Raw genomic sequence first — 21,566 nt, 5'->3', positions numbered from 1 at the left:
TTCATTCCCCCAGCTGTGTCCCCCCAGGACCCATTTCTGTCCATCTCCCCCCAGCTCTGTCCCCCTCAAGACTCATCCATGTCCCCCCCCGACTCAGCTCTGTCCCCCACCCCCAGCTCTGTGCCGCCGGGACCCAGCTCCGTCCCCCCAGGACCCACTTCTGTCCTCCCAGGACCCATTTCTGTCCCCCCCCCCCCTTCATTCCCCCAGTTCTGTCCCTCCAGGGTCCATCTCCATCCCCCCCCGGACACATTTCTGTCCCCTTGGGACCCAGCTCCGTGTCCCCCCAGGACTCATCTTTGTCCAGCCAGGACTCAGCTCTGTGTCCCCCCCCACCCCCCAGCTCTGCCCCTCTTGGACCCATTTCTGTCCGTTCCCCCCCACCAGCTCCATCCCAGGACTCATCCCTGTCCCCCCCCGACTCAGCTCTGCCCCACCCCCCCCACCCCCCCCAGCTCTGTGCCCCCAGGACCCAGCTCCGTCCCCCCAGGACCCACTTCTGTCCCCCTAGCACCCACTTCTGTCCCCCCCCCTCCCCTCCCCAGCTTCATTCCCCCAGCTCTGTCCCTCCAGGGTCCATCTCTGTCCCCCCAGGACCCATTTCTGTCCCCTCGGGACCCAACTCTGTGTCATGTCCCGCCCCCCCCCCCATCTTCGTCCCCCCAGGGACCCAGCACCCCCCCCAGCTTCATCCCACACCCCCCACCCCCCCAGCCCTGTGCCGTGTGTCCCCCTCCGCCCCCGACACCCCCATAACCTCCCCCCTCCCTCAGCCCCGGCCCATCTCTCCCCAGCCCGGTGCCGGAGATGGGGGTCCCGGTGCCCCCCTGCGGCCCCCCCGCTACAGCAAGAAGAGCTCCCATTGGCTGCCCTGACCTGAGGAGGCGGGAACAACCGCACAGAAACCAATCACAAGGCTCCAGCGCTGCTGCGCGCCAGCCATTTTGTTTGCGGGCGCAGCCGCCATCCTTGTTGAGGGCGGCCATCTTGAAGGCGGCTCTCCTTCCTCAGGATAACCCACCCCCCCACCGCCCGGTGCTGGGGAATAACGGAGAAAAAGGGGAATAATAGAGAAAAGGGGAATAACGCTGAAAGGGGGAATAACGTCGGCTTAAACCCCGAGAGAGCCCTTGTGCGCCCCCCCAATCCCCCTACCCTGCTCCTGCCCCCCTCAGCCATGGGGGTCCCCAAGGCGCTGGGGGTCCCTCCCGGGTATGGAAGACACCAAGGGCGTTTATCCGAGGTTAGAGGTGCTTTGTTGTTTTGTTTTTTTTTTTTTTCTTTTTTTCTCTCCTTTTTCTCCTCCTTTAAAAAGTGCCATTTGTACATACTGACCTTACAAAAGCAGGTTAAAACCAAGGGCCCGGCCTCTGTGTCCCCCCCATGCTGGGAGTGACACCCACCCCCCCCCACCCCCAGCCGGCCCAGGGCCTTCTAGTGTTACACTTGTGCGAGCACAGGGTGACATCCTTCATGTGTCCCCAGCCAGAGCATGGGGGGGACAACGAGTCCAGTGCGAGGTGACGGGGAGACGGGGCCCAGGCGCCTCCTCCCCGCGCCGTCCCCTGCCGTGGGGGTCCCTCCAGGTGCAGACACCCGGCTGGCCCAGGACACGGGCCCTGCTCAGTTGATGGTGCCGCTGCGGCTCCTTCCCTCCATGCCGTCTGTCCCGCCGTAGGAGCTCTGTGCTCCGCTCAGCCCCTCCACGCAGAGGGCACCTGCAGGGACAGGAAGGGAGGGACGGGTCAGGAGCCATCACAGATGCCGGGGTGGCCCACCACGCACTGGTCTGGACTTTCTGGACTCTCCTGCCACTGGCACCAGCGGCCCTAGCGCGTCCCCAAGGCAGTGTGTGTGTGGGGTCTCTCCTCTCCCCCCACCCCACAGCAAGACACAGCCACCCAGCAGGGCAGAGGCAGCTGCTGAGCGGGCACTGAGCACTGGTGCATCTGTCCCCCACCTGGCAAGGGGCACCCTGTCCCCCACATTGGGCTACCAGCACACAGAGCAGCCCCCCCCCATCCCTCGGTGACCAAAAGGGTGCCAGAGACAGCATGGCCATGGCAGGGGTGGATCGGGTTCTCCTGCAGGGCACAGCAGGCAGGTGCAGCCCCCACCTCTGGGGCCAGGACCGGCAGAAGCGGGATGGTGGCCCTGTGCCATGAGGGTCTCCCCATGGGCAGGGCCATCAGCATCCCCACAGCCAGCCCTGCCACGGAACCCCCTGCCGGAACAGGGCTCCCACCACCTCCCCGCAGCCAGGGACATCTGGAAAGACACTTTTGCTTTAGCCCAGGCTGGCATGGGACACAGGGCTCCGAGCACCCCCAACCACTTGCTTGCCCCCCTGGTGCCCCCAGCCCCACTCACGGTAGCGGATACGGATGGGCCAGACCATGATGCAGCACAGAGAGGCGATGGCAGCAACGGCAACGCCTCCGGTGACCAACACCATCACCCAGTGGTAGAAGCTGACGCAGGCAGGGCAGCAGAGCTCGGTCCTGCAGGGAGAGGGCAGGGACGTGGCTTGGTGGCCAGGGACAGAGCATGGCCCAGTGCTGCCCAAGTGCCCTAGGGCTGCTGACTGGTGTCAGGACTGGTTCACACTGGGACACAAGGGAAAGGTCCAGGGCAAGGAGAGAGGGCAGCACCCTGGACATTGAGATCCCCATCCCTTTCGCGTGTCCCAGAGACTCAGCCCTTGTCCGGGGCCAGAAGAGGGCTCGAGGACGATTTAAGACACATCAGAGCTGGTTTCCACCCATGTTCCTCACTCCAAACTAGGGATATTTGCTGCCTAGCCTCCTGGCGATGTGGCTGGAGCTGCCACCAGGAGGATTCCCACCCCGCAGGGATGCTTACGGGCATGGGTGCAGGTTCTGGATCAACATCACAGCCAGGCCATTGGCCATCTTGTCCGTGAAGCTCATGGCGCCATAGACGAACGCGCCGCTGTGCTGCGAAGGGAGAAGAAACCTCATGGCCGCCTCGCCGAGGCCAGCGGGCGCCAGCAGCGAGAGCCTTGTGCCCTCTCATGGGCAGAGCCCATATTACAGCAGAGCCCGGGCACAGGGGACGGGGCTGCCTGCACCCCACAGCGCAGCCCCCTCGCAGGGGTCCCCGTCCCCCTGATCCCGTGCTAGTGATCGCCCCAGCCCGCGGGCTCTGAGCCCTGCGGTGACAGCCCGGTCTTGGCCAGGAGGAGCAGACGTACCGTGTTGGTGCCGATGAGGTCTGCGGTCATGGAGAGGGAGGTGACCAGGATAGTGGCGGAGCCAGCGCCAAGCAGCACGGCCGCCCCGTAGATCTCCGCTCCCATCTGCCTGGCCAGTGTCACCCAGGAGGCAAAGGCCAAGATCACCAGGATGCCCACGAAGTAGGTCAGCTGCTCCAGGCCAGCATGGGGACAGGCAGAAGGAGAAGGGAGAGCTCAGACCCCGGCTTGGCTGACACCCAGCAAGGCAGGGGCGAGTGGGGAGGGCACGGGGGCCAGTTGCTGCCTAGGACCCGCGGGGGACAGCCCTGGCTCTCTCCCACCTGGTTTTAAACAAGGAGCCCCCAAACACCTCGCAGTGGTCCAGGCCGTTTTACGGCGTTGGCCACAGCCTAAGAGCCGAGCCCCCTGCAGAGCTGCAGGCGGGGTGCCTGCGCAGGGCGCGGGGACACCCAACTGGGAGGAGAGGTGGGGGCTTACTGGGGAACGGTGCTTGGTGCAGTGTGGAGGGGGATGCACTGGAGAGGCAGCCCCCTCCTGCTGGCACTGCAGACCCCCACGTCTGCCCAGGGTGGCTCAGCCAAACCCTCCCTCTGCCTCTCATGGGCGCCATGGGGCTCTGCCAGCCCGGGCAGGGCCGCAAAGGACAGGCTGACTCTGGGCCAGCATCGCTTTCGCCAGGCTCAGAGGTGTGCAGGATTGGCGCACGTCCCCTCACTCTGCCCACCACCCGCACTGTCCCAGCAGTGGATGCTGCAGCAGGGGGGCATCTGCAGAGGATGTATGAGGAGTCATAGAATCATAGAACGGTTTGGGTTGGAAGGGACCTTAAAGATAACCCAGTTCCCCCCCAACCCTGCTCTGGACAGGGACACCTCCCGCTAGACCAGGCTGCTCAAAGCCTCATCCAGCCTGGTCTTGAATCACAGACTGGTTTGGGTGGGAAAGAACCTTAAAGCCCACCCAGTGCCACCCCCTTCCCTGGGCAGGGACACCTCCCACCAGCCCAGGTTGCTCCAAGCCCCGGCCAACCTGGCCTTGAACCCCTCCAGGGACGGGGCAGCCACAGCTTCTCTGGGCAACCTGGGCCAGGGGCTCACCACCCTCACAGCCCAGAATTTCTGCCTCAGATCTCACCTAAATCTCCCCTCTTCCAGTTGGAAGCCATTACCCCTTGTCCTATCACTACGTGCCCTTGTAAAAAGTCCCTTTCCAGCTTTCCTATAGGCCCCCTTCAGATACTGGAAAGCTGCTATAAGGTCTCCCCAGAGTCTCGTCTTCTCTTCTCCAGGCTGAACAGCCCCAACTCTCTCAACCTGTCCTCATAGGAGAGGTGCTCTAACCCTCTGATCATCTTCATGGCCCTCCTCTCGACCTGCTCCAACAGTCCCTGCTCTCCAGCCAGGCTCAGATGTGCTGAGTGCTCTGCTCACTTGGGCGGTCAGGATTTGGCCCTTGGGCCTCTCCTTGGGTCTAACTCAAACCTCACCAGGCCCCCAGGACTCACATTTCGACCTATCCACTTATTCACAGGCTTCATGAGGAAGGAGGACAAGAAGCCACTGATGTACATCACCAGGGGGATGGTGGCGATGTATTTCTGCAAGAGACGAGGACAGGGAGAAGATGAGCTCCGGACCATGGGCACATGGCCCCTGCCCACATGACCTTGACACGCAGGCAGGGACCTGCCCTGCACCCACCTTGGGTAGCAGCAGCGAGTTGGTCAGGTACATGGCGATGTAGGTCTGGGACAGGTTGACGATGAGCCTGGTGGACATGTAGAGCACCGCGACCTGTGAGGGGACAGAGACAGGGCAGCACCGATCAGGGTGGTAGGGAAAGGCTGGCACCTTCCATGCTCAACACTGTCATGGCACAGATGCCCACCGGTGGTAGGTGGGTGCCCAGTACAGCCCATCCCTCCATCCGCACCTGCACTGGGGCACATCCCACTGCCAGAGGGTGCCCACAGCACCCAGGCAGGGCAGCAGCCCAGCACAGGCGCCACGAGCTCTGCCCGCAGCCGTACCTGGTAGAAGGCAGGCTCCAGCAGCCAGTCTTTCCAGATCAGCAGCGGGCTTGCGGGGCTCTTCGTCTCCTTCTGCAGCAGGGGCGTGCTCTCCTCCAGCTGGGGCAGCGAGCCCGGTGGGTACGGCTTCTCTTTGGTGCCCAGGTGGAAGATGAGGGAGAACACGGCCCCCAGCCCCACCACAATGAGGGACAGGTTCTGGGTGAGGCAGAGGGGATGAGCATAGCAGGGGTTGCCCTTTGCCTGCCCATCATCCACCCCCCCAGCAGTCTAGTGGATAAAGAGGGGTTCCCAAAAACCCGTGGAGAATGTGGCTCCTGCCCAGTGTGGTAGGTGAGATTTCAGGGCACTGCTATTTCACTCCCTAGTGCCTCCCCACTTGAGCCATAGAGTCACAGAATCATCTGGGTTGGAAGGGACCTTTCAGACCATCGAGTCCAACCATCAACCCAACACCGCCAAACCCACCACTGACCCACGTCCCTCAGCCCCACGTCTGCCCGGCTCTTCAATCCCTCCAGGGATGGCGACTCCACCACTGCCCTGGGCAGCCTGGTCCAATGCTTGATAACACTTTCGGTGAAGAAGTTTTTCCTAATATCCATCCTAAACCTCCCCTGGGGCAACTGGAGGCTGTTTCCTCTTGTCCCATCGCCTGTTCCTTGGGAGAAGAGACCAACCCCCCCCGGCTGCCCCCTCCTTTCAGGGAGCTGCAGAGAGCGAGAAGGTCTCCCCTCAGCCTCCTCTTCTCCAGGCTGAACCCCCCCAGCTCCCTCAGCGGCTCCTCACAGCACTTGTGCTCCAGACCCCGCACCAGCTCCGGTGCCCGTCTCTGGACTCACTCCAGCACCTCAATGTCCCTCCCGTAGTGAGGGGCCCAAAACTGGACACAGCCCTCGAGGTGGGGCCTCACCAGTGCCGAGTACAGGGGGATGGTCACTGCCCCAGTCCTGCTGGCCACACTGTTCCTGATACAGGCCAGGATGCTGTTGGCTTCCTTGGCCACCTGGGCACACTGCTGGCTCATATGCCACCTAGGGAAGAGAGAACCTCAGGGATTGAGCCCTGCCACTTACCCGAAATATAGGGACATCCTGGATGCCTAGGTGCTCTGTGCGGTCAGGCTGGTCCACCTGGAAGTTCAGCAGGAGCCAGGCCAGGCCGTACACGGTGATATTGGCCATGACGGTAAAGGCATACCTGAGGGGAGAGAGCACCTCAGGGTGGTGCAGAGGGACGAGCACAGCTCCAGGCGTGGGCGAGGACACCTTGACTCAAGGCTGCCCTCCAAGCCAGACGTGCTACAGCCAGCTTTGCCCCCCTGTGTCATTGCTCAGGTGACACCTCCGAGAGCACGCAGCATCTGGCCAGGCATTAGCCTTACTGGTACACCTGCCAGCATGCCCTATCCAAGCCTTGGGGCACAACTGGGAGGAAACTAAGATCCCTCCATGTCAGCCTGTCCATAGTCACATCACCCCAAGGACGCCCCGAGCTGCCCGGCCCGGTGCCCCCAGAGCCAGACCCCTTGGCCCCAGCACTGCCCCACACCCTCCCTGCCCGGCCATGCTATGGTCCCTGCTCGCCTGCTGGAAGGGGAATTTCCTCCCACCAGGGCAGATAACCAAGCCCTGCTCCACCTGACGGACACTCCTTCCCGCAGCCTGATCCTGCCAGATACGCGGCGCTGAGCCGGGCTCCGCGCATGGAGCTGCACGTGCTGCCCAGCCTGGCCTTGGGGCCATCCCTACCAATGGGACAGCCCGCACAGGGCCATGCCCAGCTCTCCCGGGGACATCCAGGGAGAGGATTCCATTCCTCCCCTGTGAGCATCGCCTTCCAGCCCTGAAAGGAGAAGCGCCCCCAGCTCAGGGAAGTGCCCCACAGGCTGTGTCACCAACATCCCTGGCATCAGAACATTCCCTCCTGGTACCAAAGGGTTTGGGCCACCAACCCAGAAGACCAGTGTCACTTAAACACATCCTGCAGGACACCCACATGGCCCAGTCCTGGTCCTGCCGTACTGAGGGCTCAAGTGTGCCATGGCATGCAGGGGACATAAGACCTGTGGCACCCAGGGACCTCTCGTCACACAAGCGATGGGACCCGGCGCAGGCAGGGCTGCTCCCCTGGGTTCAGGGGACACCCAGGTCCAGCCGTGCTCACCTGAAAGCTGTGAGCTCAACCTTCTCATGGTCACTGGTCACCAGCTCGGGGATGAGGGACAGGTGGGAGATCTGTGTGGCTGCCCAGCCGAATTGGAAGATGATGATGAAGGGGAGGTAGTAGATGAAGGCTGCCCACTGCGGCGTGTTCTCCTTGCAACCCAGGCAGGGGTTGAAGATGAAGGGGAAGGACACAAGGACACAGGTGGTGCCTGGGAAGAGAGCGGAGTGGTGAGGGGCTGCATGGCCTGTTTCCCTGCGACCCCAACGGTCCCAGCCAGCTCAGACAGGGACGAACAGACACAGTCAGCCCTCTGCTAGGACAGGTCCCACCCCACAGGGCTGGGGAAGGAGGTGGACCCCTTCCCTCAGCCAGGTGAGACACATGGAGCTCCAGACCCACCCCTCACCTCGTCCTGCACAGGGTGATGCCCTTCACTCTTGCACCCAGCAGCGAGACAGACACTTGTCAGCAGACTTTTGCCCAGTCAAGTTCACCCCTCAAAGTCCATCTCACACCTGCTCTGTCCCCCTCAAAACGCCACAGGACAGGCCTTAATGCAGCCACAACACACAGCCACCAAGGGCTTCTCTCCCATCTCCAGCCTGCAGATAACCAGCCCCAAGGACACACGCCACTCTGCCGCCTGCCGAGGGCGATAAGGCACCCCAAGGGCCAGGAAGGCTCCGGGCTGTCCCACAGGCACAGGGACAGCCCATCTGCCCCCTTGTCCCATCTCCCGTGGGGCTGGCAGAGGGACCCACGCTCCCTCCACGCTTGCAGAAGTCACCTGCAGACTGATGGCCAGGGACACCCCCAGTGCGATGCGGGGGGACAGGAGCAGATCTGCCCCCCACGCCAGGCTCTGAGCCATGGGAAGGTCCCGGCTGAGTCAGGGACAGCAGAGCCAGGCTCCTCCCTCTGTTGCAGCGTGACAGCGGGGACGCTGGCGTGGGGACGCCAGCGTGGAGCAGGCAGGGACAGGCGGACTTCTCCCTCCCCTCTCACAAGGTTACGGAGCAAATCTGAGATGCTCCCGAGGCCCAGGTGCCAACACGAGACAGCCGGTGCCCTGGCCTGCGCGTCCCCAGCTCCACCGGGCGCTGCCAAAGAGCCACAGGAATCTGTTCCTACAACTGAGGGGAACCCGCAGACACTTTGCCAGGTCCCCAAGGTCCCCTCTCCATGGGACTTTGCAAGATCCTCCTTCTCATGAGCGATTTCTCCTCCTGTCACTTGTGGATGGCAATTCCTCCTCCCTGTCTCTTCCACAGGGCACAGACACCCCAGCTGCTGGGGGGCCTGGGCAAAGCAGTTCTCCCTGGGCCAAGGGCAGGGAGCGACAATCCCAGCCCGGCTCAGATCCATCCCGAGCAAGGACCTCGGCAGGGTGCTGGGTGCTGCCCTGCACCGGCTCGCAGCCAGCTCTGGTGCCCCGGGAGCTCTCCAAGGACAGGGGACTGTTGGAGCGGCGCCAGAGGAGGCCCCGGAGATGCTGGGAGGGCTGGAGCCCCTCTGCTGGGAGGACAGGCTGAGAGAGCTGGGGGGGTTCAGCCTGGAGAAGAGAAGGCTCCGCGGAGACCTTCCAGCCCCTTCCAGTCCCTAAAGGGGCTCCAGGAAAGCTGGGGAGGGACTCTGGAGCAGGGAGGGGAGCCACGGGACGAGGGGGAAGGGTTTCAAACTGGAAGAGGGGAGATTGAGATGAGATCTGGGGAAGAAATTGTTTGCTGTGAGGGGGATGAGCCCCTGGCCCAGGTTGCCCAGAGAAGCTGTGGCTGCCCCATCCCTGGAGGGGTTCAAGGCCAGGTTGGCCGGGGCGTGGAGCAACGTGGGCTGGTGGGAGGTGTCCCTGCCCAGGGCAGGGGGTGCCACTGGGTGGGCTTTAAGGTCCCTTACAACCTAATCCAGTTTATGATTCTGTGACTTGGGCACATCGTGGTGTCTCTGGCCCAGACAAGCCACCTGGAGGGGAAGGGTCCGGGAAAGTTCAAACCAGACCAAACCTCCTTTGTTCCCTGTTACAGGGCTGTTGGTTTTAACTGAGCCCTGTGTGGAGGATCAGGGAGGCTCTGCCCCCTCCCCAGTGTCGGGCTCGGCAGCCCCCTAAGGGCTGCGAGGGACTGGCCCGGGTCCCCAGGGGAGCTGAGGCAGGAGCTGTGGGCCTCAGGCTGATGCAGCCCCCACATCCTCCCACACACCCACCCACGAGCCATCGCCGCCATCACACACCCAGTAGACTCCTGTCTCTCCCTCCTCCTCCTTATGGCCCCCAGGGACAGGCAGTGCCCCCCACCAGGGCCACCCCCATGGACCCGTGCTCCTCTGGACCGGGGCTGCGAGCTGCATCCTGACACCCGCCGTGTCCCCGGGTCTGCCCAAGCAAATGCGGCTTCACTGTGAGTCAGAGGGGTCCTGGGGACCCCTTGCTCTCCCAAGCGGGCGCCCCCCAAGACCACCCTGCCCATCCCCGCAGCACCCCTGGGCAGGCAGCAGAGGTCCAGGCTTTCATCTCCCAGCCCTGCGGGGCAGGATCAAGGGAACGTCAGGCTGCCGGGACACACGCCCCGGGCAGGGAATTTGGGACGGTGCTGCCAGACTGGCTCAGACCGGCAGCAAAGAGCTGCTCACTCTGCCCACCCCACTGCGGCAGGAATGCCCCCCCAGTAAAAGCCGGTGAGCAGCAGGCTGGCCTGAGAGGTGAGCCACCCAGGACCGCCGGCACTGGCAGCCCAGCGCCGCGGTGGGGAGATGCCACCGATAGCAACTCGTGGTATCTCTCCCCCACCGCCCTGAGACTGCGGTTTCACAACGTTTCCTCTGATCTGAGCACGAGTTGCCACCAGACGAGCCACCCCGCTCCCACACGAAGCATCTCACCGCAGCGTGACCGAGTGAGCCCAGAGCGGTACCGGCACAGCCGGTTCCAACGGGTTTGCTGGCCCCGCTCGGTCGCACCATGGTCAACACAGGAAGAACCCACACTCCAGCCGGGAAAACGCAGCCTTCTTCCGTGCCTCCAGCCGCCACCAGGCAGGGAGCTCTGCTCCCCGCCGCAGGGAGCGGAGCTGCCTGGAGCAGGGCAGCCCCTGTGCAAGCCGTGATTCAGGACTTCCCCTTCAGGGCATGCAGCTGGAGCAGACCTGCCCAGGGAGGGGGGGGGAAGCACACGGCCACTTCCCTAAATCTAGGGCGCAGATCTAGCTGACAGTGCAGCTGGGGGTGAAGCTGCCCCTCGCACCCCCAACAGCTCCCTGGCGTGCCAAACAAAACAGCAGGGAGAGCAGCCGCCATATCAGGCCATCGGTTGGCCGAGATAAATTCGGGATCAAGATAAGAGCACCCACGCTACAACTGTCCTCCCTCCGCCCAGGCCCACTCCAGGAGAGCTGCCACTCGGGCGTTACTGGGAGGAAGCATGGAGGGTCTTTATCTCTGGCTGTTGGTTGACGTTTCTTCACGCTAACTGCTCCATTCCCCCTCGCCAGGTCAGCAGGGACGGGACAAGCTCCTGCACCGGTTGTGGCACTGAGGACCCTTCTCCAGGTCACGCTGTCCCCTCAGACAGGGACCTCGACACAGGAGTCCCCACCAGCCCCTGCACTTCCTCGCATTTTTTGACCCCAGGGCACGACGCAAGACGAGCGCCTGGTAATAAGTCACGCCGGGATGGTGCCTCCTCTGCATCCCCACGGGTTCCTCACTCACCAGGCGCCGCTGCCTTCCCCTGCCGCGTCCGGGCAGCGCTGCCTGCAAACGCAGCACACAGGGCGGGCAAGGGCCCCGTGGCCACCCATGGGAACAACCGAGAGCTGCCCAGCCACAGGCAAGTCCCGGGTAAACCCCCAGGCTCGCGGGAAAGCCCAGATTTTTTTGTCGGTCTCGTTTTTGCTGTAGCATAGAGCAGCCGAGCACACGGTTGTCACCCCAACTCAATGCCACCCCCACACAGGGGGATGCAGGGACACCCTGCAGCCCCCCCGCCACTGCACGGGGATGGCCCGAGGGACAGCGGGGACCCCCGGGCTGTGAGCGCCCAGGCAGCACCCGCCGCTGCGGCACAGGCCGCCGGGAGGGGGACAGTGCCGAGGCAGGACGGAGACCCCGTGGTGCCCGTTCCCCATCCAGGTTCAGCCATCCATGCCTGGGGGATCCCAGAGCACCCCGCAGTCCCCTACACATGGGGCACCCCTTCACCGCCATGGGGGATGCTGCCCCTCCATATGGGGCACCCCAGAAAGGCCCCTCCTGGTCCGCCCCCCTCCACACAGGGCACCCTGAGCTCATCTCCCCCCGCCCAGGGCACCGCCGTCCCAGCCCTGATCCTACCTAGGGCTTCACCCTCCATACAGGGCACCCAAGAGAGCCCCCCCAGGGCAGCCCCCCTTCCACAGGGGGGCTGCTCCCTTCCACCCCAGGGCCCCAATTCTGCTCACCCCTGGGGCTGTCCCTCTCCATCTGGGGGGGGGGCCAGTCCCCACCTCACTGCCATGGGGGTTGTCGCAGGCAGGGGGCTCCAGGAAGGCTTCCTTGGGGTGACCCCCACCCCGGAAAAGCTCCCTCAGGGCCACCCATCTTCAGGGAGGCTTCCCTCCATGCAGGGCACCCTGGTTCCCCCCTCATCCCCAGGACTCACCCCCCACCCCAGAAAGTCGCCCACAAGGCTGGCCCCCCTCACTCAGGGTACCCCAAAAAGGCACCCTTGGCCCCGTTCCTCCCCCAGGACACCCCAAAAAGGAACGCCGGGCTGATACTGCATCCCAGAAAGGCTCCCCTGGGGCCACCCATCTCCACCCAGGGCACCCCAGCAAGGGTCCCCGGTTCCCCCCTCCCATCCAGGGCATCCCCAGGGCTGAACCCCACCCCAGAAAGCTGCCCCCGGGGCTGACCCCCATCACTCAGAGCACTCCAGAAAGGCACCCCCAGAGCTGAGCCCATATCCCAGAAAGGAACCCCGGGCTGATCCTGCACCCCAGAAAGACTCCCCTGGGGCCATCCCTCTCCACTCGGGACATCCCGGCAAGGCTCCCTGGTTGTCCCCTCCCATCCAGGGCATCCCAGAAAGGAATGCCACCCCAGAAAGTTGCCGCCGGGGCTGACCCCCGTCACTCAGAGCACTCCAGAAAGGCACCCCCAGAGCTGAGCCCATACCCCAGAAAGGAACCCCGGGCTGGTCCTGCACCCCAGAAAGACTCCCCTGGGGCCATCCCTCTCCACCCCGGACATCCCAGAAAGTCACTCCCGGGGCTGAGCCTCCCTCACTCCCCCTTTACACCCGGGGCACCCCAGAAAGGAATCCCGGGCTGATCCGGCGCCCCAGAAAGCCTCCCCCGGGGCCACCCATCTCCACCCAGGACACCCCAGCGCTGCCCCCCACCCCAGAGCACCCCCACAAACCACACACCCCCCTCGCCCCAGGCCCACTCCCCTCCCGCGTCCCCCCCAGCACCCACCGGCGAGGTGCCAGGACTTCCTCCGCCCGTAGCGGCCGCAGCCGGCGGAGCGGTCGGCCTCGTAGCCCAGGAGCGGGGTGCAGAGCCCGTCGGCCGCCTGCCCGGCCAGCAGCAGGGCGCCGGCCAGGCGGTGCCCGTAGCCCAGCACGGCGTGCAGGTAGAGCAGCAGATAGGTGAACCACAGCGAAGCGCACAGGTCGTTCAGAAAGTGCCCGGCCGCGAAGCTCAGCCGCCCCGGCAGCGACAGCCCCGCCGCCGCCGCCGCCCCCGCTCCCGCCAGCGGCTCCGCCATACCGCGCCGCCGCCGGCCCGCAGCGACAGCGACAGCGACAGCGCCGGCACCGGACGGGACGGGACGGGACGGGGCGGGGCTGCGCCGGGGCCCGGCCCCGCCGCTCCGGGGCTCCCCCGCCTCGGCCGGGGCTCCCCCCACCTTGGCCGGCTCTGCCCCGCCTCCCGCCCCCGGGGGAGGATGCTCCGAGCGCCGGGGGGTGCTGAGGAGCGTCGGGGTAACGGGGTGAGGGCGCGGGGGGGGGGGGCGGAGCGCCGGTGCTCCTGGCGGTGGGCGCTGGAAACAGCGTGTGAGGGTACTGGGGCCGCTGGGAGGGACGCTGGGGTGACTGCTGGGGTCACGGGGGGCCCCCGCTCGGACGCATGCTGGGGATACTGGGAGCAGCGTGGAGGGAGTACTGGGGTCACTGGGATGCTGAGGTGTGGCACCATGGGGACCTCCCATTTGGGTGCATACTGGAGTCACCAGTGGCCAGTATGGGGGTACTGGGGTGACTGGGACCTCCTCTTCAGTAGGTATTGGGTGACTGGGACAGGTAGGAGCAGTACTGGGGTCACTCCGACTGCAGGGGGGGCGAACTGGGGTCACTGGGGGCAGTATGGAGGGACTGGGGTGACCGGGACCTCCTCTTGAGTAGGTACTGGGTGACTGGAACCGGCATGAGCAGTACAGGGGTCACTGGAACCCCTCTTGAGGGGTGTACTGGGGTCACTGGGATTCTGGGGTGACTACTGGGGTCATGGGGACCCTCCACTTGGGCACATGCTGGGGTCATTGGGAGCAGTTCGGGGAGAGTCCTGGGGGTCACTGGGACTCTGTGGTGGCTACTGGGGTTGTGGGGACCCCCCTGCTTGGGTAGGTACTAGGGAGCAGTAAGGGGGTACCGGGGTGACTGGGACCAATACAGGCAGTAATGGAGTCGCTGGGAGCAGTGGAGAGGGGAGTACTGGGGTCACTGGGACTCTGCGGTGACTACTGGCATCATGGGGGGACCATCCTGGGGTCATCCTGACCATCTCATACTGGGGCGATGGGACCAGTATGGGCAGCACTGGGGTCACTGGGAGCAGTATGGGCAGCACTGGGGTCGCTGGGAGCAGTGCGGGGGGGATGTGTCAGGGCCATTGGGACCCACAGGGTGGGCGTTGGGACCACTGGGAGCCCAACCCCGTGGCGTACTGGGGTTGCTGGGAGCGGTGGGGGAGGGTAACTGGGGTCGCTGGGACCGCCCCGAGGTGGGCACTGGGGTTACTGGGAGCAATGGGATGATACCGCTGGGACTGGGGGCGCTGGGAGCGGCGAGGGTACGCTGGGGCCACTGGGCCCCCCCCGAGGCCCTCTCGGGGCTCCCCATCCTGGACGCCGGGGTGGGCGCTGGGGGCACCCGCCGTGGGTTGGCTACGGTGGGCCCCATCCGTGTCGTTGCCCCTTTAAGGCGCCGCCATCCCGACAATACTGCTCCGTCCCCACGCCGATCGCTGATTGGCGGGCGGCGCGCCGCGCGCGCCGAACTCAACGTGCGCGCAAACGCCGCGCCGGCCGGCCCCGCCCCTCCCTCCGCCGCTCACCTCTGACGTGAACCCTTCCGGCCAATCCGCGCTCGGCGGCTCCCTCCACGGCTCGGCGCGAGCGGCCAATCGGGAGTGCCGAGGCGGGCTCCTACTTTGCATAATAATAGAGGGGCGTGGCCAGGTAAGGAAGAGCGGCGGAGGGGAGCGGGGAGGTGGGGGGTCCCGCGGGGGTGTGTGGGGACCCCGCCGGGGGGTAGCGGTGGGACCCCGCGGGACGGGGGGTCGAGGGGGGGCCGAGCCCCTGGGCGGGGGGGAGGCCAAAGGCGGGGGTTGGCTGGGGAGGAGGCGCCGTTTGGGGGCGGGGGGGGGCTGGGGTGTCCTCACGGGGCGGAGCTCCCAGGGGTTGGGCGGGGGGGCAGGTTAGGGGGCGGAGGGTGACCCCGGGGGGGGACAGAGCGGGGTGTGGGGGGGAGCCTGTTGGGTGGCAGCGGTGGGATCGCGGGGCGGGGGGGAGGCCTGTGGGGGTGGAGAGGCCAAAGGCGGAGGGTTGGGGAGGGGGATGGGGTGTCCCCATGGGGCAGAGCTTTGGGGGGTCTTGCGGGGGGGCGGGGAGGACAGGGGAACAGGAGGGACCCCCGCGGGAGGAACAGGGGTCGGGGGGGGACGGACACCCCCGGGCTCCCCCCTTGGAGCCCCGCAGCCCCCGGAGGGTGTGGTGCCAGCTCTGTCCCTGTCCCGCAGGCGCTGACCCAGTAGCCCCCGGACCCATGGCCCACAGCGCCAAGCAGCCGCCTGCCGCCATGCTGTAAGTGCCCGCCACACCGTGCTCCGGGCCCCCCTGTCCTGTGGCCGCCAGCCGCCCCATGTCACCCTGTGCCATACTAGGCCCCGGCCCTGCGTCCCTTGCCAAAGGGTGGCCGGTCTTGCCGTGCGGGCCTTGGGGGTCTTCTGCGTGTTTTGGGGACCCGCGTCTCCCACTCCCCTTATCACCTGCTTCGTTAGCTTCCACGGGGCTGTGCTGATTAGCGCAGGGAGCCCTGGTGTTGGAGAAGCATCTCGTGAAATTCAGACCAGCGAGGTCTTCGTCCACACCCGCACACGGCGAACCGCGTGCTGTCCCACACCAGCGTCGACCACCGGCCCTCCCGGCAGAGGGCCGAGAGCGCGGGGGCCGCGGTGCGGGGGCCGCGGCGACTCCGGGCTGGAGGGTGGCGCATGCCAGCGCCAACCAGCCGAGGGAGGTTCAGATAAGAGGAGGAATCTTGCCTGAAATAACTTTACTTTTTAAAGCATCCTTAGGCACGCGAGGAATCTGGACGGTGGGGGGGAGGCAGAGCTCTGGTGTCTGGTGGTGCAGGGCGTTAGTGTGTTCCCGGCCGTGGCGGCTGAGCACGGTGATACTGTACGGGCATCACCAGGAATATTTCTGTTAGAGCTGATAAAGAAAGCCTAAGGCTGGCTGCTCCTGTGAGGAACCTCGGGGGTGGTTTTTTCTCCCAGAAGATGGAAGAAGAAGTGGTCTCACACCGTCCTGTAGGCTCTCGTGTGAGCGTGGGGGTGCAGGGCAGCTGGTTGGGCTCAGATCCCAATGGATCTTGTGCTGGGTACCCGCTCCATCCTTAAGGAGCAGCGCGGTTACAGAGGGCGTCCCTGGGGGCTTACAGAAAGGGCCCCCATCAAATTAATCACAAAGGTGGCTCGTACGGGTGATAACCTGGTAGTGGTATGTTGGGGTCTCTAGCGGAATTTGGGTTCGCACCAGGTATGTGATGTGACAAACGGGCGGGAGAAGCTCTGGGGTGCATCCTGGGTTGGGATCTGTCTGGCTTTTGGTACACAGCGGCATTTTCTTTGTTGGGGCTTGTGCTTGGCCCTGGGCTGGTTACGGTGTCCGGTGACTCGGATGGAACCCAAGTGGGCACCATTCGCTGCAACTCTCGAGCCCTTTGTGGCTCCCCTCAAGAGGGGATCTGACCACGCTTTGCCAGTGGACACGCTCCGACGGAGCAGGAGCCGCGTCAGGGTCCAAAGGGTGCGAGCGGGACAGGCGGTGGGATGGAGCTGGCTGGAGAAGGGGCTGGGGAGGGTCCCTGCGGTGGGGCTGTGTGTGCTCAGCCGGGGCAAGGAGGCTCTGCCAACCCGGGTGCTGGACCTGCGTCCCCTGCTGAATGATGCTGATCCCCAGCGAGTTGGAGAGGGGGAGCTGGGGCTGCCAGCCCTGCGTTAGAGCCGCTCGGTGCGTCTCGGAGGTGGCTCGGTGCATCTTGGTGGCAGCAGGAACCTGATGGAGCGGTTGTGGCTGGAGCGGGTCGAGCCGGCGCCGGCGCCCTGCCTTCATCCTCTGCCTTGAGGGTTCTCCTTATCCCTGGCAGCACTCGTGCTGGGTGTGAGTGATGCTTCCAGGCGGTGCCCCTGGAGCCAGGATCCAAACCGCCGCGGCTCCTCCTCCCTTGCAGAGGAGGATCAGCTGGTTCGTGCTGCTTGGGACTCCTCACCGAGGTGTGCACCCAAGCCCTGGTGGCACACAGGAGTGTGACCGGCACTGTTACCTGCCCCCAAGAGCAGCACCAGTGGTTCCCAGCCCCCTTCCAAATGCCACTGAAAGGTCCCAGGGTTGTCAGTGGACCTTGGGGCAGCTTTTGTGTGCCCAGGACTGCCCTGCTCACCCGGTGCTGGGCTCTGCTTGTGCCCTGTCACTCACCTGTGACCTCTCCTCACAGAGGAACTGGAGCTCTGGGAGTGGTAGCGAGTTTGGGGCTGTTTGGGTGGGCGGGAGCTGGGGGATCTGGCGAGCGTGAGGTTGTGCTGCTGGGGAATGTGTTGCCGTTGATCCCAGTGGTTTCCCAGCCCTTTCTGACGGGTACTCTCTGGCTGCAGACATGCCACGGGCAAAGCTCAGCATGGAAACTTCCTGGTGGCCATCAAGCAGGAGAAGGGAGAGTCGGCACGGACAAGCGGTGAGAAGCCACACGGCGAGGAGGAGGTGAGCTCCGGTGCCTGCATCCTTCCCCACACAGTCCCCGGGAGCAGGGTCTGTGTTGCCCAGCCTGGGGCTGTCCCTCCACTCACCCTCCAGCAGCCCGGCGCAGCCAGGAGAGCCCGTGGCTGCGGCCGTGACCTGAGGAAAGGCCCAGACCTTCCCTCGAGGGACAGGAGGCCCAGGCAGGTCCAGGCTGCTCCTGTGTCCTGCCAGCGCGATGGCGTCAGGCGCTGTGATCCGTGACGGGTTGTCCCTTTCCCTTCGCTGGGTGCCAGCCGGTGAAGAAGAGGGGCTGGCCCAAGGGCAAGAAGAGGAAGAAGATCCTTCCCAACGGCCCCAAAGCCCCTGTGACGGGCTACGTGCGTTTTCTGAATGAGCGGCGCGAGCAGATCCGCACGCAGCATCCTGACCTGCCCTTCCCAGAGATCACCAAGATGCTGGGGGCTGAGTGGAGCAAGCTGCAGCTTTCGGAGAAGCAGGTACCGGCCCCCAGGAGAGACCCACCCCCATCAGGGCTGGGCAGCGCCCTCCGGACCCTGCGCCCCAAACCCCTTTGCTCGCTGCCTGGCTGCAGCTCCACAGAGGGAGCTTATCCCACTAGTGGTGGGCTGGTGAGCAGGAGCTGGGCCTCGAATAGTGGGGAGGGGTCAGCAGCCCCCCCGGGGAGCCTGGGGCCGGGCCAGGCTGAGGACCCTCTGTGACCGTAGCGGTACCTGGACGAAGCGGAGCGAGAGAAACAGCAGTACATGAAGGAGCTGCGGGAATACCAGCAGTCAGAGGCCTACAAGATGTGCACAGAGAAGATCCAGGAGAAAAAGATCAAAAAAGGTGGGTTGTGGGAGCAGCGGCTGCCGGCGTCGCTGCCAGAGCCTCTGGGGGGATGCTGGGCTGGCTCCTGGGGGTAACCTCCTTCCTCCTTTCCAGAGGATGCGGGCTCTGCGGCAGTGAACACCCTGCTGAACGGGCACCCACTCAAGGTAAGGCCCGGGCAGGTCTGCCTGTGTGTGGGGAAACTGAGGCACTGCAGGGTTCGGCTCGTGGGAACCGCGCTGGCTGCAGGTTTGGGCAGAGGGAGACTCCTGGGCTGTGCTTCAAGGCCCCAGTTTCCCGTCAAAGCAGAGCCCGGAGTGGCAGGAGGCAGAGGGCAGCCGTCCTCCCTGTCTGCCCAGGCAGGGCCACCCCCCTGTCCCTGTGCCTCCTGTCCGTCCAGCCCCAAGGAGACGGGATCCCCTTCGGTGGGACCCTGCCTGATCCGTCCCCTCCTCTCCCCCAGGCCGGCGAGTGCAGCGACACCTTCTCCACCTTCGACGTGCCCATCTTCACGGAGGAGTTCTTGGACCAAAACAAAGGTGAGGGGCTGGGGGAGGGCTGCAGCATCTTGCGCGGGGGACGGCTGCAGCAGGCGATGGTGCTGCAGGAGCAGCCTGCATCCCGCGGGGCAGGACCACGGCGGGCGCTGGGTGCGAGATCCAGGCTCTGAAAGGTCCCTGGACCTGGACAGAGGGGCTGGTGGCGCTGATGCGCCTCTTTGAAGAGTTGTGGCTGGGGAAGGGACTGGGTTTGGGATGAGGGAGAGAGTCAGAGGGACCACCCCTGACATCGCGCCGTTCCCGGCAGCCCGGGAGGCCGAGCTGCGGCGCCTGCGGAAGATGAACACGGAGTTTGAGGAGCAGAACGCCATCCTGCAGAAGCACACGGAGAGCATGAACTGTGCCAAGGAGAAGCTGGAGCAGGAGCTGGCCCAGGAGGAGAGGCAGACCCTGGCCTTGCAGCAGCAGCTCCAGTCCGTGCGGCAGGCCCTCACCGCCAGCTTCGCCTCCCTCCCCATCCCCGGTGAGTTCGGGGCAGCCGTGGGGACCAGCCTGCTGCTGGGGCCTGGTGGCCGTGCAGAGACGCACCGGGGGGGTTAATAAACGCTTGTCTGCTGATGGGATGGGAGCCAGGGCACTTTGGGGGACTCTCCGGGGAGCCCAAGGATGTGACAGCCCCCTGTAACGGGGTAGGGCAGGCTGGAAACTGCCCTCCGGAGCCATGGTCACAGCTGTGCCCACAAACTCCTTTTGTTCCTGGGCTTGTGTCGACGCGGCTCTCTCCTGCTGCAGGAGATGGCACCTATTCTTCAGGGTCCCTTCCCCAGTCACCAGCACGATGGGCAGGGCTGGGTGGGGACTTGCTGGCCCTGCTAACTGGGCTTCTGTCTCGCAGGCACTGGGGAAACCCCCACGCTGAGCACTCTGGACTTCTACATGGCCAAACTGCACAGCGCCATCGAGAGCAACCCCCTGCAACATGAGAAACTGGTGGTGCGCATCAAGGAGATCCTGTCCCGGATAGCCAGGTGAGCCGGGCAGGGCTGGCTGGAGCCGGCACACGAGGACCCTCGTGTCCCGGCCAGCACGGGTACCAGCGGGTCAGCCCGTGGCAGGGAGGGTGACAGGAGCCAAACAGGGACGGTGCGGGTAGAGAGGGGCTCAGGGCTGCACCAGGCAGTTGTGGGAGAGAGAAACCGACCCCCTGTAACTCGGCCTTGCTTTCCTCCCTCTTCAGCGAACACTTGTGAAGAGGACCAGTCCCCCCGGGAGCCCGGGGCCGGCCGGACCATGGCCCTGTCCCTTGGAGCTCATGCAAGGGACAGTCTCTGCTGGTGGTCCGGCTGCTTCCCCCTCCACCCCACGCACCTGGCTGGAGAAGTGAGCTGGGGGCCCCCCTCCCCGGCCCCGCTGCGCCCGGCTCCTGTGGCTGCAGCATCTCTGAGGACCTTGAGCCTTCCCGGGGACCAAGCGGTGACAGGGCTGAGAGCCGCCGGCCGGCCGCGGTGCTGGGCGAGGGGGTCAGCGGTGGGCGTGAGCGTCCCCCCTGCTCTCCCGTGAGCTCCCCAGCTCCTGCAGCTCCGTCTCGCTCCACCGGAGCCTCCCAGCTGTCTGAGGGCGGATGAGGTGCCTGTGGGTTACTGGAGGGAATCGGCGCCTTCCAGGGGCGGCTGTTAACCGGCCTGTGGTGGGAGGGAGGCAGCCGGGTGCCCTGGGAGCCCCTGGGGCTCAGCGCTGCCTCCCGGCCCCTCGATCAGCCCAGGGAGCCTCTTGGTCCCCTCTCCTGCAGCAGGTGAGGTGGCAGCTTCCTTCTGCTCGCCTCTTGCTTTATTTAATCTTCCCCCTTCCCCTTGCTGCTCCCCGATGGGTGCCTTCAGCCCCCTGCCTGTGTCACCCTGCCTGTCACCTCTCCTTCCCCACCCGCCTCTGGGACCAGGCAGGGCAGCTCCTGCCCTTTGCAGTGGTGAAGGCAAAAATAATCATGCAGGAGCCAGGACTGACCCCTTTTTTTCCCCGTGGTGGGGAGCCTGTGGGGCAGTGCACAGGTTTTCGGCTCCTGCCTCCCTGCCCGAGCCCCTCCTGCATCGTGGGACCACCGTGACGGCAGCCGCGTCCCGGCCGTGCTGTGCTGGGGTCGCCCGGCCCCGGGGCTGCCCGTCACTAATCTCAGACTGTGTAATTAGAGAGTGTCTTATTTTCTTACTAGCACTACGGTGATCTGGCCCTGGGTTTAACCCGGGGCTGGTGTGCGACCGCTCGTCTCTCGCCTGCAAGGTCCGTGCTCTGTAGATGAGTCTCCTGGTTGCCATCTCCCGGCGGCCACTTGGCTTGGGATGGAGATGGGAGCAAATAAATGTGGGAGAAAACAACCAGCCCGGGCTCCGTGTGTTTGTGCTCAGAGGCAGCTTCAGAGCCGCTCCCGGCCCTAATCCCGGGAGCTTTGGGGTGTTGTAGGGTGATGGCCCCGAGCTCATCGCTGCAGCCCCCAGCACCAGCCGGGGAGGGTGCGATGGAGCCGGCTCTGTACGGGCTGCTCTCCCACCTCCTCCAGCCTGCCCGGGGCCCTTCCTACGTGGCAGAGCTCACCCGATCCCAGGTGGGTTACCTGCGC

General features: G+C 65.1%; 2 protein-coding genes across 6 annotated transcripts; one reads left to right on the top strand and one right to left on the bottom strand.

Moving 5' to 3' along the window:
- Nucleotides 1-1,425: 1,425 nt before the first annotated feature.
- On the bottom strand, nt 1,426-13,299 carry MFSD12 (major facilitator superfamily domain containing 12). Of its 2 annotated transcripts, XM_063358141.1 has the most exons (10): nt 12,863-13,299; nt 7,413-7,623; nt 6,323-6,446; nt 5,247-5,444; nt 4,918-5,010; nt 4,722-4,814; nt 3,215-3,385; nt 2,863-2,957; nt 2,371-2,501; nt 1,426-1,718 (listed from the first exon to the last, which is right to left on the bottom strand). In XM_063358141.1, exons 1-10 carry the CDS (start codon nt 13,152-13,154, stop codon nt 1,624-1,626), a joined length of 1,503 nt encoding a protein of 500 aa, XP_063214211.1. In that variant the 5' UTR covers nt 13,155-13,299; the 3' UTR covers nt 1,426-1,623. The 2 variants fall into 2 exon arrangements, with proteins under 2 accessions (XP_063214211.1, XP_063214212.1); XM_063358142.1 differs by lacking the exon at nt 4,722-4,814.
- Nucleotides 13,260-21,320, top strand: HMG20B (high mobility group 20B). Of its 4 annotated transcripts, none has more exons than XM_063358143.1 (11): nt 13,260-13,379; nt 14,590-14,846; nt 15,407-15,470; nt 17,543-17,648; nt 17,921-18,124; nt 18,353-18,473; nt 18,570-18,622; nt 18,919-18,994; nt 19,263-19,478; nt 19,851-19,983; nt 20,193-21,320. In XM_063358143.1, exons 3-11 carry the CDS (start codon nt 15,433-15,435, stop codon nt 20,203-20,205), a joined length of 960 nt encoding a protein of 319 aa, XP_063214213.1. In that variant the 5' UTR covers nt 13,260-13,379; nt 14,590-14,846; nt 15,407-15,432; the 3' UTR covers nt 20,206-21,320. The 4 variants fall into 4 exon arrangements, with proteins under 4 accessions (XP_063214213.1, XP_063214217.1, XP_063214215.1 ...); XM_063358147.1 differs by having other exon boundaries at nt 13,318-13,371; XM_063358145.1 differs by lacking the exon at nt 13,260-13,379 and having other exon boundaries at nt 14,367-14,846.
- Nucleotides 21,321-21,566: the final 246 nt, after the last annotated feature.

Source organism: Chroicocephalus ridibundus, chromosome 22, assembly GCF_963924245.1.
Source record: "Chroicocephalus ridibundus chromosome 22, bChrRid1.1, whole genome shotgun sequence".
NCBI classification, from domain to species: Eukaryota; Metazoa; Chordata; class Aves; order Charadriiformes; family Laridae; genus Chroicocephalus; species Chroicocephalus ridibundus.
The sequence above is the reverse complement of the archived record's forward strand: the minus strand, read 5'-3'. Positions and strand labels throughout refer to the sequence as shown.